At 39.7% G+C, this 14,131-nt stretch overlaps 1 protein-coding gene across 2 annotated transcripts in view; it reads left to right on the top strand.

Annotated features, from left to right (window-relative positions):
- The window catches only part of LOC139464575 (thyrotropin-releasing hormone receptor-like), a 37,080-nt gene extending 23,200 nt beyond the window's left edge, over positions 1 to 13,880 (top strand). For both annotated transcript variants that reach the window (XM_071246094.1, XM_071246093.1), the window contains exon 2: positions 11,712 to 13,880. In XM_071246094.1, coding sequence (XP_071102195.1) covers positions 12,559 to 13,641 — 1,083 coding nt within the window. In that variant the 5' untranslated portion in view covers positions 11,712 to 12,558 and the 3' untranslated portion in view covers positions 13,642 to 13,880. The remainder of the gene's footprint in view (positions 1 to 11,711) is intronic.
- The last annotated feature ends 251 nt before the right edge of the window (positions 13,881 to 14,131 follow it).

The raw sequence follows: 14,131 nt of genomic DNA, 5'->3' as shown, positions 1-14,131 counted from the left end.
GCAATTAATGTGATTGTGTGAAAGAATGGATTAGTTGTCTCATGTTATATCATTGCTGTGCCGAATGTAGGAGAAAATGCCATAGTAATCGATTCAGGTCAAAAACAATCCTATAGAAACCCTTAGCAGAAGGCTGAACCAGTGATGGGAAATCGAGTGAGTGAGTGAGTTAAAATTTAACGTCGCATCGGCATTTTTCCAGCCATATATCCGAGCATACTATATTTAAAAAGATTGATGAAACATATTTGAGCATTACAATATCATTAATACAGTAAAACACAGGCAAAAGGCCACCAGTAACCAAAAGTAAGCCACCTCCATGGGGATGAGAATTCTAATATTGCTCAGATATTTGTATACTTCCCAGCGAGCTGAGACCTCGGAAGCAAACTTATTCATGTATAACGATGTGAAATGTGCTTTGAGAAAGTCTTTCTGCAGCAAGGAGTCATGCACTATACAAGTAGTTCATGTGGTATTATAGCGTCTTTATTCTATATCATGTTATGTAATCTATCAACAGTAACTAACAAAAAGGTAATAATCAGTGATTGGTGACATGTAAGATACGTGCAGCTAAGGGCCACAGGACAACTGTGAAAATGGCATTATAACGACAGAGCAGATTCAATTCATATACAATAATAACACAAAATTCATTTTTTGTTCTTCGTTATTTCATACAGCAGGTGAGATATATTTAGAAATACTTGTTTCACAACAGTTTAATAACAGACTACCACATAGATAATACATCTGTTATGTCCATTCCAAATGTGTCCCAGAAACCTATGATTGTGAGTTCGAATCCCGGTTCACCCCAATCATGTTTCTAGGTTTGCCAGCACCATACCCGTGCTCGTGGGTTTCACCGAAGTAGTAAACGTCTCAGACTTGCATCACTTCGGGCTTTCATCCCACATTAAGCTGACACGCCGTGATATAACTGGAAAACTGTTAAAAGCGGCATTAAATCCAACTCACTCACTCACTCACTCACTCACTCACTCCAAATGTGTCCATGATAAGCAAGCTGTGGGTCAAGGCCATGAAACCGAAGTGAAGTAATCCCTACTGTAATTGCAGATAATTCGGGTACACATGGATTACCTGGAAGAAAGGTCACATTTATTATTACCGAGTCAATTATGTCGATGTCGTGTATATAAACACCGGATTACTGACAACCGCTATTTTGTCTTTAACGCCCAATGGAATCCGTTTTGGAAGATAATCAAGACTGGGTATACAATTCTATGACGTTGACGTTTTGTATATTATGTTCTGAGACTCACCGAATAGTGGTATGCGTATTGTTAGACCCTTAAGCATGGTATCCACGTGATTGACCCGTTGCAAATAAAAGCGACAGAACCCTTGCCATATTCATAAGAAATCTCTACCAGAAGTAGAGTCGGTTGTACGATTCCATCTGTGTCATGAGCATGTGCTTATGAACAACTATGGAATAGTGATGATACCAGGTGTTCGCGAAAAGGTAAGCGTATCCTATCCCACAACACATGCACAGGCAAGTGTCACAAACACATGCACAGGCAAGTGTCACAAACACATGCACAGGCAAACCAATTGTTCACCTGAAAAACCACGGGACAATATGGTACAAGTCAAAATAGGGAATTGCATCGGATATCATTCTTGTCACTGATGCGTCAGATTTGGAAATGTTGTTCTCATGTCTACATAAGGTTTTTTTAGGCTTGGCTGAGGCCTTGAATGTTGTAACCTTGATCAAGCAGCTTCTGTGCAAGAGTCGTATGGCGCTTTTTGAAATGGCTGGTATGTATATTTTAACTGCACAACTTGAACTGTCCTGCATTCGGGAAGGGATGGAGGATGGGCGCGGGGTTTGGGTTTTGGGGTGGAGTCCTTTAGTCAAGTGTTTATGTTTGTTTCTAGAAGTGTTAAACGTGTATTTAGGTACATTAAATGCAATCAATGTGTTCATGTTTTTTTTCATTCATCACCAATCAATATGGTTCATATCATAAATGTGTAGTGAACAGTTCTGAATTTGAAGAAGTTTGATCACGAAAAGGAAACTATGTTACGTATCAACGTACTGGTCCATAGACAACTGAAATGAATTTATCTGTGTATCTTATATTTTGGCAGACTCACAACAACTTCAAGCTCGTATTGTTTATTGCTTACATGACATCAAATTGGACCTACGAAAAAACGCTGTCATCTTTCGAAACTGCACTTACACGGCCTTAAATTACACACATGCCACCTGCAACGTACAGACAGCGGATTGGTCATAAAGAGGAGATAATCAAATCAGTTAACGCCAGCCGCCAACCCCAAAACAATCCATAAGTTTACGTTACAATTCTACCAAAATAGGGCCTCTAATGTCCTATTAAACTGCAGCAACACAAAAGATAATTACACTATGCATACTGAACACAGTTGTATTGAACTCACGAATACTCCGAATCATATTCAATATATTAAAACGCTTAAATAAAATGACTTTTACAACACAACACAATATCAGTTAGAACAAACAGTCCATGTTTTCATCAAACTGAAATAAGACACACTTACAGTTGTATGTCTGCATGGTCTACATTGTTTTCGTCATTGCATTCCAACAACAGAGCCATTTCCTGGATTGGTCTCTCAATGTAAATAACCGGTCCAGTTCGTTTTTAATTGGCTGTGAAATCTCTATTACCTGCAGCTACATTCACCCGATGCACAAGCTTGTCCTTACAAAGGTAAGTATCACTTCCATTGATTGCGAGATCCCTTATCAGAACGATATAACCCTAACAAGGGTTCTACGTGGTCGTAACCGCCTCTGACCAACTTGTAAGTTCTGAATGAGTTCTCCTCTCCACATGTACCAGAATTCCCTACCACAATGCTGGACACGTCTCCACTGTTAGTGAAAGTAAATGTCCTTTATCTGGAAATTGCCTGGTGGTGGCACAGCGATGCTCGTATTGTGGTTAGAAGATGATTTGGTGGCAAGTTAGGTGTATTGGGTACATACAGAATATCTGTAGTAATGGGCGACTGTTCACAACTTGTCAATAACGTTCTCAAACCAAACCAAACGAATTTGTCGCTACCATGATCCCCCAATATGGCGAGCACAGGGTGGATTCATAACAAAGAGGTTGAACCCACAGTCTTTGTTCAGCAGAATGTTGACCGATTCAGAGTCATACAATTCGTTTCGAGCACCCACAAAATTAGTACAGTGATCATCTCTCAATTGGCCTCGCACAGCATTAATGAAGTGAAAGTATCCCTAAAAACTGAGTTTACAATATGTTCAGCACGACACACCAGGCACGCGAACAAAGCACCGTAACGCTTGAGTTCCTTGCGTCCCTCTTTGACGAAAAATGGTCCGACCATATCCAAGCTACAATAAGAAACCAGGGGTGCCTCTGCTATCCTATGGAAGCCTTATTCTTCCCTCACTGTAAATCTGTTTCTTGTCTTTGAGTCCTATTGCTGCACTCCGTCAATCCATGGTCAACGTATTAGTTGTAACATGCAACGCAGCTGAGCCAAACTGAGCCTCATAATCCCTGGATACCTGCTACAGCCCATAGTATGTGCAACAAGGAGATGCTGCTGCCTCGAACAAGTTATTCTATAATCAGCAGTTTCAGTGTTGAGGTCACCTTTGTCAACCAGAGAAACCTAAGATAGTCTCTGTGCTTCTCTACCACATTGATTTGATAACACTTTTGCTCAATGTCACATTTCCTTTGAAATCTGCATGTATTGCAGACGGAATGGATTTATACAATGGGCTCAACAGATGTCATGACATCATGACTGATACCAACTGGTCCGCAGTTGTTAATCTCCTTGTGTTTAATAGAACCAATATTTCTATCCAAAATCTGTCTTTTGTCCATACGGATCATTGTCATTCACTAGTGGGAGGACTGTCCTTGGGGTGAGCGCTTAAGGACACTTATAACCTATCAACAGGCCCACTTTCACATCACTACATGGTATAAGGTCCTTAGCCAAATGTTCAAGATGAAGCCACATTCTCACTTGTTTGGAGGTAGGAATATGATTCCAGTTCGCTGGCATAATGTTCCGTGTATATGCTGGAGGCAAATTAATAGTGATTGAGTTGTTAAATCGACGAACCTTCAGGCCAGTGATTTTCCTGCTGTCAGTTAACTGTTCTTCTACTGTGAGCGTAGACAGGAGCAGCATTATGTCTGTTCCATCCACTTGCAACTCTTCACACGTTGTGTCGAGCCGGTGTACGATTGAGTATCTAAAAGTGCAAATACCAACCGTTCATACTCTGGACTGTCACAGTGTGATCCCCTTGCCCACTGTCAATGTGGCCACTCGCACTTGACTTCTTTGGCTCACAAACAGGAATGTCACTTGAATAACCAGTTTCTTTTACTTGAGTCTCACTTGATTCCTGCTTCGACTTATCTTCACGAAAAGGGGTTTGGTGGAACCTGTCACATGTTCTGCATTTGCATCGCTTCGTGCAGTCCTTCGACCTGTGCAACGACTTCAAACATGCAAAACATAAGGTCCTTTCCTTAACAAACTCCTTCTGATTCAGCATTGTATAAGTTGAAGAAAATAGTAGCAGTAATCCAGGTCATTACCTTCATGGCCACTGTTAACACACAGTGACACACGTTTGACTTGTGAAGTACCAGCCTGTAACACTGTACGCCTCCATGGAGTTGGATGTTAGGTATCTTTAACCTTGATACTGTCACAGGGTAGCACATATGATGTCGGCTTCCTTAATTTAATACAAAGTTAACAAATTCCTTAAATAGGGGACATGAATAATCTCCTTTTTTCCAATCAGAGATAATCATGCCCTACTGATATGACAACCACACGGGGAGCTTCGCCATCAATTTTATGGTTTTCTCGCACGTCGTTCGAGATAAAGTATTAAGACTGCCGATGGGTTTGCATGGCAATTAAACATTATCCCAAGTAATCGGCTAGTTTTCGCAATGCCACACCATCCTTTCCCTCAATTTTCGGGACTGCCTCTGTGGTCTGGTAGTAGAGCGTCCGCCTGGAGAGCGGAAGGTCGTGGGTTCGATCCCAAGCCGCGTCATCCACAAAAGACGTAAAAAGATGGTACTTGTTCTTACCCAAGGCCTGTCAGTAGGATTAGTACCGACTATTACAAACAGCCCCCCCCCCCCTCCCCCCCTCCCCCCTCCCCACAACCCACACACACATGCATGCAAATCACTATATACTAGTAAGTGCCATAGTCTTGGATGCGACGTTAAACCCTATTTCACCTCAGCCACCTCAATTTTGGGCCATGCCTCAAGCTTGTCCCTGAAAGAGTTCCCAATGACAAACTTGCTTCATAATAGGTTCCACTTATGTTGAGTTGTAGAAAACCTTCAACACACTCCCGAGCTACACCTCCAAGATATTTCTGTGGATAGTATTTATATACGTCCTGCAGAGGCAACACCACGATTCTCAATCAGTGTCTCAAATGCACTTTTCCAACTGACAATATCAACGAACATACTGGTTCAAGAGTTAGGAGTCTTCCCAGGCTAATCTGGTCAGCAAATGACTGTGTGATGGGAGAAAGGTTAACGACACTGTCCATGACATTTCTCTGTGAGTTAAACTCTGGAGCAGACACATCAAGTCTACGTGAGTCTCTTGTTACTTGAGAGTTACTTGCCTTGAAATTAGCACTGAACTCGCAGGTAAAACTGTTGTTTCATTTGGCGCATTTGGCAACAATGGGTTTTTCTGGCTCAACCACTAAATCTCTCTGCAGCTTTTGCTAATACATGAATCGAGTCTCAGCTAAATCCAGCCCTTGTTGGTGTATCTAACTTATTTCTTCTTAGATTCCAAATCCATGTATTTCATTCTCACTTTCAGTGCTGCTACGGCCGCTGCCGCTTCGACGTTTCCTACTCGCACCATGTATAAGCGAGCTATTTTCACTTATTGTCTCTTCCCACACAATGTGTCCTGTTCAATCACGAAAATGCAAAGAATCCGCGACGTTCATTCAATAATATCCCACTAAATAACATGTTTTGACATAGCATGCCCGCACCACGTGGTCAATACAATCTTGGAAGAAGAAACCATGGACAATCAGCATACACATGTGACAGTGGAGAGAGAGTCTTGTACATGACATCATGGATAAACAGCATAGACAGGTCACAGAGGAGTGTCCAGTACATGCCATCATGAACAGTGAGCATACACATGTGCTAGAGGATGGTACATGCCATCATGGACAGTCAGCATACACATGTGATAGAGGAGGGTCCTGTACATGCCATCATGGACAGTCAGCATACATATGTGATATAGGAGGGTCCTGTACATGCCATCATGGACAGTCAGCATACACATGTGATAGAGGAGTGTCCTGTACATGCCATCATGGACAGTCAGCATACACATGTGATAGAGGAGTGTCCTGTACATACCATCATGGACAATGAGCATACACACATGAAAAAGGAGTGTCTTGTACATGCCATCATGGACAGTCAGCATACACATGTGACAAAGGAGTGTCTAGTACCCTGCTGTCATGAACACTCAGCATGCACAAGTGATAGAGGAGTGTCCTGTACATACCATCATGGACAGTCAGCATACACATATGAAAAAGGAGTGTCTTGTACATGCCATCATGGACAGTCAGCATACACATGTGACAAAGGAGCGTCTAGTACCCTGCTGTCATGGACACTCAGCATGCACATGTGATAGAGGAGTGTCCTGTAATACCATCATGGACAGTCAGCATACACATATGAAAAAGGAGAGTCTAGTACCCTGCTGTCATGGACACTCAGCATGCACAAGTGATAGAGGAGTGTCCTGTACATACCATCATGGACAGTCAGCATACACATGTGATAGAGGAGGGTCCTGTTCAAACCATCATGGACAGTCAGCACAGACAGGTGACAAAGGAGTGCCTCGTACCCTGATATCATGGACAATCAGCATACACATGTCCAGACTCGACTATTCACAGACGGCCGCCATATGAAATATTACAGCGTGTGGTGTTATACAACAACAAACATGCAAAAAATAGATGTAGAATAGGTGTTCTAAACTTTTTCTAATCAGTTATATTAAAGTTGTATTGTACCACCACACCGCATGTACCGTATGACTGATATGTAGTTATTTCATGAAAATGAGAACATTTTGGAAATATCAATTCTCCGCAACGTTCCTGTATGGGAAGATGCGCTATTGAATTATATGATCGTTAAAAGGCCAGTAATGATTTAATCAAAACAAAATTTCCACTAATGAATGACATTCGTAAAAACAGGTATTCATGGCATATGAACATCCATAACACTTGGTATGATAGTTAAATCTAAAGCTTCGCTTTAATGGACAAAAACGTATTGTGCATTCGTGTTGAAAGTATTAAAACGTGTTTATGAACATCCTTAACAATGTTCCGCATTGCGAATAATGGGTGAGTGAGTGAGTGATTTAATATTTAACGTCACATCGGCAATATTTCAGCCATATCGTGACTGCGAATAATGGACATACATGTATTGCGTATAAATAATATTTGCCTAATAAGGTATTTATTTGGTGTTCTGAAAATATGGATCAATGCATACGTGTATGGAAGTAGTAAAAACGTGTTCTTAACAATGTTCCGCATTGCGATTATTTTTCTTTATGGACGACGTGTTGACCCTCCATGTTTATTGGCAGCATTACCACTATAAATCACATGACACATTTCTGAAGAACCATTGGTTACGTCTCCTAGAGGGAGAGGAAATGAAGATGTATGGCATTAATTTGTGACCCGGTGTGTTCATGGTAATTTCTCGTTCTTTTATTTTGTCGTACCGGAAAAACGCCATCTTCGGATTGGTTATGTAGCTACAGAGTTTTACAAGGTCGATAATTGTGCTCTATCTTAAAGAAATAGGTTGTACTGTAAATTAATAAAACTACTGGCATGATATCTTCAAGAACTCAAGACAGTACTCAAATAGGAATAAAATACTATGAATAAAATGTCCCCTTGTAATAACATTCAGTTTAGATAATGTGGGTCTATAGGTTATCGGTGGCGTGACTGTTTAATTAAAAAAACACACTCAAACATATAATATGATTTTAACATTATCGTTTGCACAAATGTTTTGATATTAATACACCATCAACATTAACTCTCTTGGAAAGTGATTTTGATTTTCCAACAATAATATTGTTTTTTTATGTCCATATTGTAACGGAAAACAGACATTTCGGCAATGGACTTCAATGCAATAATATGTGAAAGAGCTCTATAATAAAACACCAAAAGGGGTAATCAAATATACAAAACGCAATACAGGTACCGTTACATTCATCTCACTGTTTTGGTGATTTGTGATTTTGAAAACTACTGCACAACTTTCCTCTCTTCTGAAGGTTCAAAGGCAATGATCCAAAAGTGGGGTAGCCAAAAGTAGCCAAACTCGAGAAGCAGACCGGTGGGATATGTTGTCTCCTGATGACTCTTTACTTCTATTACTTCATTATTTTTCGAAATTATCACGAAAAGAATGATACAATCATATATATATATATATGCGTGAAGATCTAAGGAAACCTCTTTAAGAGTCGAGTCAGGTGAACTTATTGATGAGCAAATCAGCGCCGAGGCTTCAAAATTATCGTTGTGAAAGAAGAAGGTACATGTATAACATGGTCATTATATTGTGCATTTTTCATCCTCCCGCTTCTAAGCGCTGTGGCATGTACACACAAAATGGATGCCACAGAAGGAATATGTGTTATGTGTGGAATCTACTGTGTGCAATTCGCAATTCATTGAGAACACTAACATTTCATTTCAACAAAATGTTTGAGTTAATATAATATACTCAATGAAACACTGGATACGTGGCGCATATAAGGAAGCAGCACAAGAATATCATCCAGAGGGTAACATTTGGGTGGGCCCGATGACCTGGACCCGGTTATATCAAACTTTAATGATGCATTACCATGCCATGCCATGCCATTAACCTGGTCATTAGGGTTTAATGTAGCCATTAGTTAATGAGGCTTTGAAACAACCGGGTCCTGGAGATTAATACATGAAGGAAGATACAGTGAAAACATGTCCGTCCGACAGTCACACAATTACATACCGACTAGAATTCCCTCTGGTCAAGACAGTGGGGGTACTATGATAGGACTTAGTTCCGTTATATGGTCGAACATGGTTAAAAGAAGGAGTTAAGGTCAAATGGGTTGTGTGGCGCTTCAGACAAGGCCATTGTAAGGACAAATGCAATTTTAAATTCTTTTGCCATGTAATGTTGATTAATTCACAGGATTTTACAGCATTGAGATGACGAAATTAAATTAGCTATTGGCTCCTGAGAACTCCGAGGGCCAAGTCCTTTTCCACACCGAAAGACAAGTGTGGTTCATTCTAAGGTGCACATATTGGCCATGCACGTTGCTCGATAGGCACTCTCTTTTCACAGCAACGGATTTGAGAGCTTCTTATTCCCTTGACGCGCAAAGGTAGCGTTGGTTGTACACTCCAAAGAAAGAAGTGGATTTCATGCAAATGTTTCCGTCGATAATAATAGGTCATGTCCTTTGTAACAGTATCTCGAGCACTCTCCTTGTATTGACTGATTGTAGAGCAAGGTTATAACACAAGTATAGTTCGTTACAAGCAAAATGTCGACCGGTGCAGGTAACATTATGTTTTTAGCCTTTATCGACTTACGCGTTTAAGTATGCAGTGAAACCCTGACACGTAGTAAATGAAAACGTCATGTGAAAATCTCTACTCAACAGGTTTTCTTGTGTGCGAATTTTGAATCATCAACCTCTTGTTCTTTGATCATTGTTATAGATGTACATGTATGAGATATGAGACACAAATAATGATTAAAATAAGACTCATAAGGCTTACAATATGTATTTCATGTTAACATAATTATGATCTTGAATAATCATTTCATCATCATCTCTTATCCAGATCATACCTTTGATGTATATCACCTTTTTACGCTGACAGCGAGATGAACTCAAAGTCAACTCTTTGTGGTTTAATGATTAACAGGGCAGTTAAAGTCGGGACGGCGTAATTGTCTGCTATCAACTGAATTGAGTTGTGACGGCTCAGTCAATAAAAGTACTGTTATTCTACCTAAAACGTTAAATTTACCATGCGACATCTCATTGGGGACCAAGGAAATGTATCCAGACGACAGGTTTTTCTACATAAAAGGTTCTACTGATCAGATATAAAATAATGGTAATTATATGCGAGATTGCCGGTACCAAGGACCGTATCTATAATACAGATGTTTCCACATTTAAGGTTTTCTACTCAACGAGAATTCACTGTACATATCTAGCAACTCGTAAAGATACGGGGTAGAATAGGTCTTCAGCAACCCATGCTTGTCGTAAGAGGCGACTAACAGGATCGGGTGGTCAGGCTCGCTGACTTGGTTGATGCATGTCATCGATCCCAATTGCGTGGATCGATGCTCATGATATCAATCACTGGATTGTCTGGTCCGATTATTTTACAGACCGCCGTAATTTAGCTCGAATACTGCTGAGTGCGGCTCAAAACAACAAACCAACAAACCAAACAAATCCTCGCACACGAACTTTGTGTTTAGATGAAATAACTCCAGAAGAACAGAAACTGTGATGTCACACTGAATATATTATGAAAACCCATTGTTGTATCATGACAGGTTAGATTATATTCATACAATATTTTCCAAAAGTGGCTCCCACAGGAGTCTAATTGAGACCAAGCGATATCTACATTGTAGATATCGCTGCAATGAAATTGCATCACAAATTGAATGCTTTGCAGACCATTATGACGTCATTCATTACCATGACGTCACAATCAAATGAGATCACTAATTGCTCTACCACTGAAGTTGTTATCTGTCATTTCTACACCTAAGACACTGCTGATTACTGTCTACTAACTGAAAAAGTTGGAAAAATGATGTTGGATGATAAATAAAATCTCACCCTCGTGTCTTTTGATTTAAAATATATCAATAGACACTCGGGTGAGATTCTATATATATATTTAGTAGAAGTGCGTTTGACAGCTTTGGATAAGAATATCGCTTTATACATGTACAAAAGTGTTTGTTTACTTGCCTGATAGTAAAGTTCGAAAAAGTGTTATGGCGTTTAAATTGTTTTACAATTTCATGTTTTAGAATGTGTTATACAGGGCACAACGTGGCACTTCCTTAAAAGTACAGTGTTAATTAGTCAGTGGCAACGTTCAATATGTATTTAAAGGAAATTATTATAAATCACGCTGCACAAGTTCTGCCCGAAGATTTCTTCATAGAAATTGGGAAGTCAATTTTTACTGTTGATGCGAGCTAAATTAACAACTTGCCGGTTCATTCATCCATATGTGTGTTCACTATTAAGTTCTCTCTTTTATTTTGGAAGATAAATAGGCAATATTTTCAAACCACAACGTTTATTTGATGTATGCATGGTCATTTACCTCATAAATGTTGATATGTAAACAGAACGATCAATATTAACATTTGTAAATTGTGTTTGTGAATTAATGCTTTATGCATTTAATAGTATGCAAATGAAATGTACATATTAAAGACTGATTCTGTTGAAACATATTTTTCTAATTGCAGATGCGATCGTTCTCTTTTGATATTGGACACGAATGAAATTGACAATTCACTGCGTCTGTGTGCCAGGATCCTATACATTGAAATAATTTCCCTTCTGAAGCCAGGCCATCGGAGGACAACTGGTAAATGTATTGTGACAAAAGTTCCATATTTGAAATTCCCAGGACATCGACTTGTGTTCCCAGTAAGTGATGCATCCTGTTGTGTTTAATAGTTGATATTGCTTATCGGCTGTGGAATGTGTACATGATGTTATTCTTATGGATTGGAACATCACCATATTGAACATATACTTACGACAGATATGTAGTGTATGTCTCAAGTAGCCCAACTCTTACCATTGGAGCAAGGGCTGCTTTGCGTGTGTTATCGATCGGTCGACTGCAGCGGTCTACTTGCTGACGAGGTACTCGATGCACTTGCTATCTTACTACCGCGCTGGAGCAATTGTGAACCAAAGTTACTGAAATGAAAGCAAGATTGGGATTGATTCCTTGAAGGATGAACACCCTGGAGTTTTCTTTTAGTTATTCTTTGTGGAAACCTTGACGTACGCGGCGATACTTGTACTCTTTCAAGGACGAGCAACTGGTACAATTGACGATCACTGAAAGCTGATGTAAGTTGTCAACTTTTATGAGTAACCTATTGTGTTTTGCGTTCATATTGACTCCCAATGCTGACTTTGTTATTCGTAAGAGTGTCGGTGACCATCTTTTGCTTTGGAATTTCAACAGTGTACAATAGCCACGAATAAAGAAACTTGATATTAAGAAGAGCACAAGTAATACTGGTTTTGTGTGTGGAATATGTTTAATGATTGAAAGTGCCTTTATATTGCCCAATCATGAATAATTCATCCATCAACGGCCTAAATGGTGAAGAAGAAGTGGAAAACAAGGCCTTATTATTGGCAGGGATTTACCTAAATAACTATTACCTGTGGGTCATTTTTGCCATTGGTTTTCCCGGAAACTGTGCCAGTGTTGTGACAATTATTCGCATGCAAAAGCTGACCACGTCGACATTTTATGTTGCCTTCTTAGCCGTAGCGGACAACTTGGCTATTGTTCAAAAGCTGCTGTACCTCCAACTTACATTACACGGGGTATGGATCGGATCCGTTGGATGTAAGATACTGAATTTCTTAACTTTGTTCCTGGTCACTTATTCCAACTGGATATTGGTAGCTATGGCAGTCGAGCGATTTGTAGCTGTGAAATATCCTTTGAAGATTAGTGTGTTTTGGAGCATAAAGCGGGCATACGTTAGTCTTATTATGCTGGGTGTGCTCATGTTCGGAGTGTATAGCCACCTTTTTTGGACCTTCACTTCAGGCAATGGAATAGATTGCGGGATGTTTATTGAATACGTTCAGTTTTACCGTGATATTTGGTATTGGATCAGTGCGGCTGTGTACTCCATTATACCTTGCATTCTTCTCCTTTCTTTGAATGTTCTCATCATACGGGCAATCAAGATCTCCAGACAGCAGCGCATTGAGATGTCTGTTGAGAGTGAAAAGGCACAGACCACGGGAAAAACAGTGCGCCAAGACAGACAAATAACTGTAATGTTAATGACCGTCACCTTTGTGTTTGTGATTTTAACGGTACCACGAACTATTTACGTTGTTGTGGATCTTTTCTGGACTGTTGAGTATGGTACACTGGAAGATGCTCAGAAATATCTCATTAACCAAGTGACATTTTTCCTGTGTGATTCCAACCATGCTATCAATTTCTACCTGTATTTTATCACTGGCCGTAAGTTCAGACGTCAGTTTCTGGACCTGTGCATGTGTCGGAAACGGAAACGACAAGCCCAGAACGTAACAAAGTGTCATTCAGTGTCATGTACAACTTCAGTGAAAGCTGAATCCCGAAACGGCAGCAGAGCAAATAGAAAATTTAAACCAGTAGCTATGTGAATTACTTTTTTGAAACGAAATAGGCATTAGATTTAGAATTATAAATAAATCATGTGATCGAAAAACAGAATAAATCAATGCTTTCGATATAGACATTTATGGGTTGAGAAAGTTGACTGATATGTACCATTGAAAGCATAATGACTCTTGATAATAACAGATAGACAGATTTAATTGAAAAATGTGTCCTTGTTGGGCATGGTGTGTTATTCATGTGTGATTAATACATTGTATGTTGCTGGGTGTTTTACTATTGTCAACTCCAATCAAACGTGATTGCTAGAATATTTTCGGTAGCACTGACCTGTATAGCTCACTACAGTATACGATATATTGAATAAAATATTTGCACAGCAAATACAGGCGTTCAAGCTTACATTCTGACCAGTCTCACCCTAATAGAATGTGTACATGATTAAAAAAGTAGATGAGAAATGGTTGAAGTGACTACACACCACATTCATACTAACGGCATGATATTTAATTTCAT

Source organism: Haliotis cracherodii, unplaced genomic scaffold (assembly GCF_022045235.1).
Source record: "Haliotis cracherodii isolate W230 unplaced genomic scaffold, xgHalCrac1.p SCAF_17, whole genome shotgun sequence".
NCBI classification, from domain to species: domain Eukaryota; kingdom Metazoa; phylum Mollusca; class Gastropoda; order Lepetellida; family Haliotidae; genus Haliotis; species Haliotis cracherodii.
Note: the sequence above shows the minus strand (reverse complement) of the source record. Positions and strands in the feature narration are given on the sequence as shown.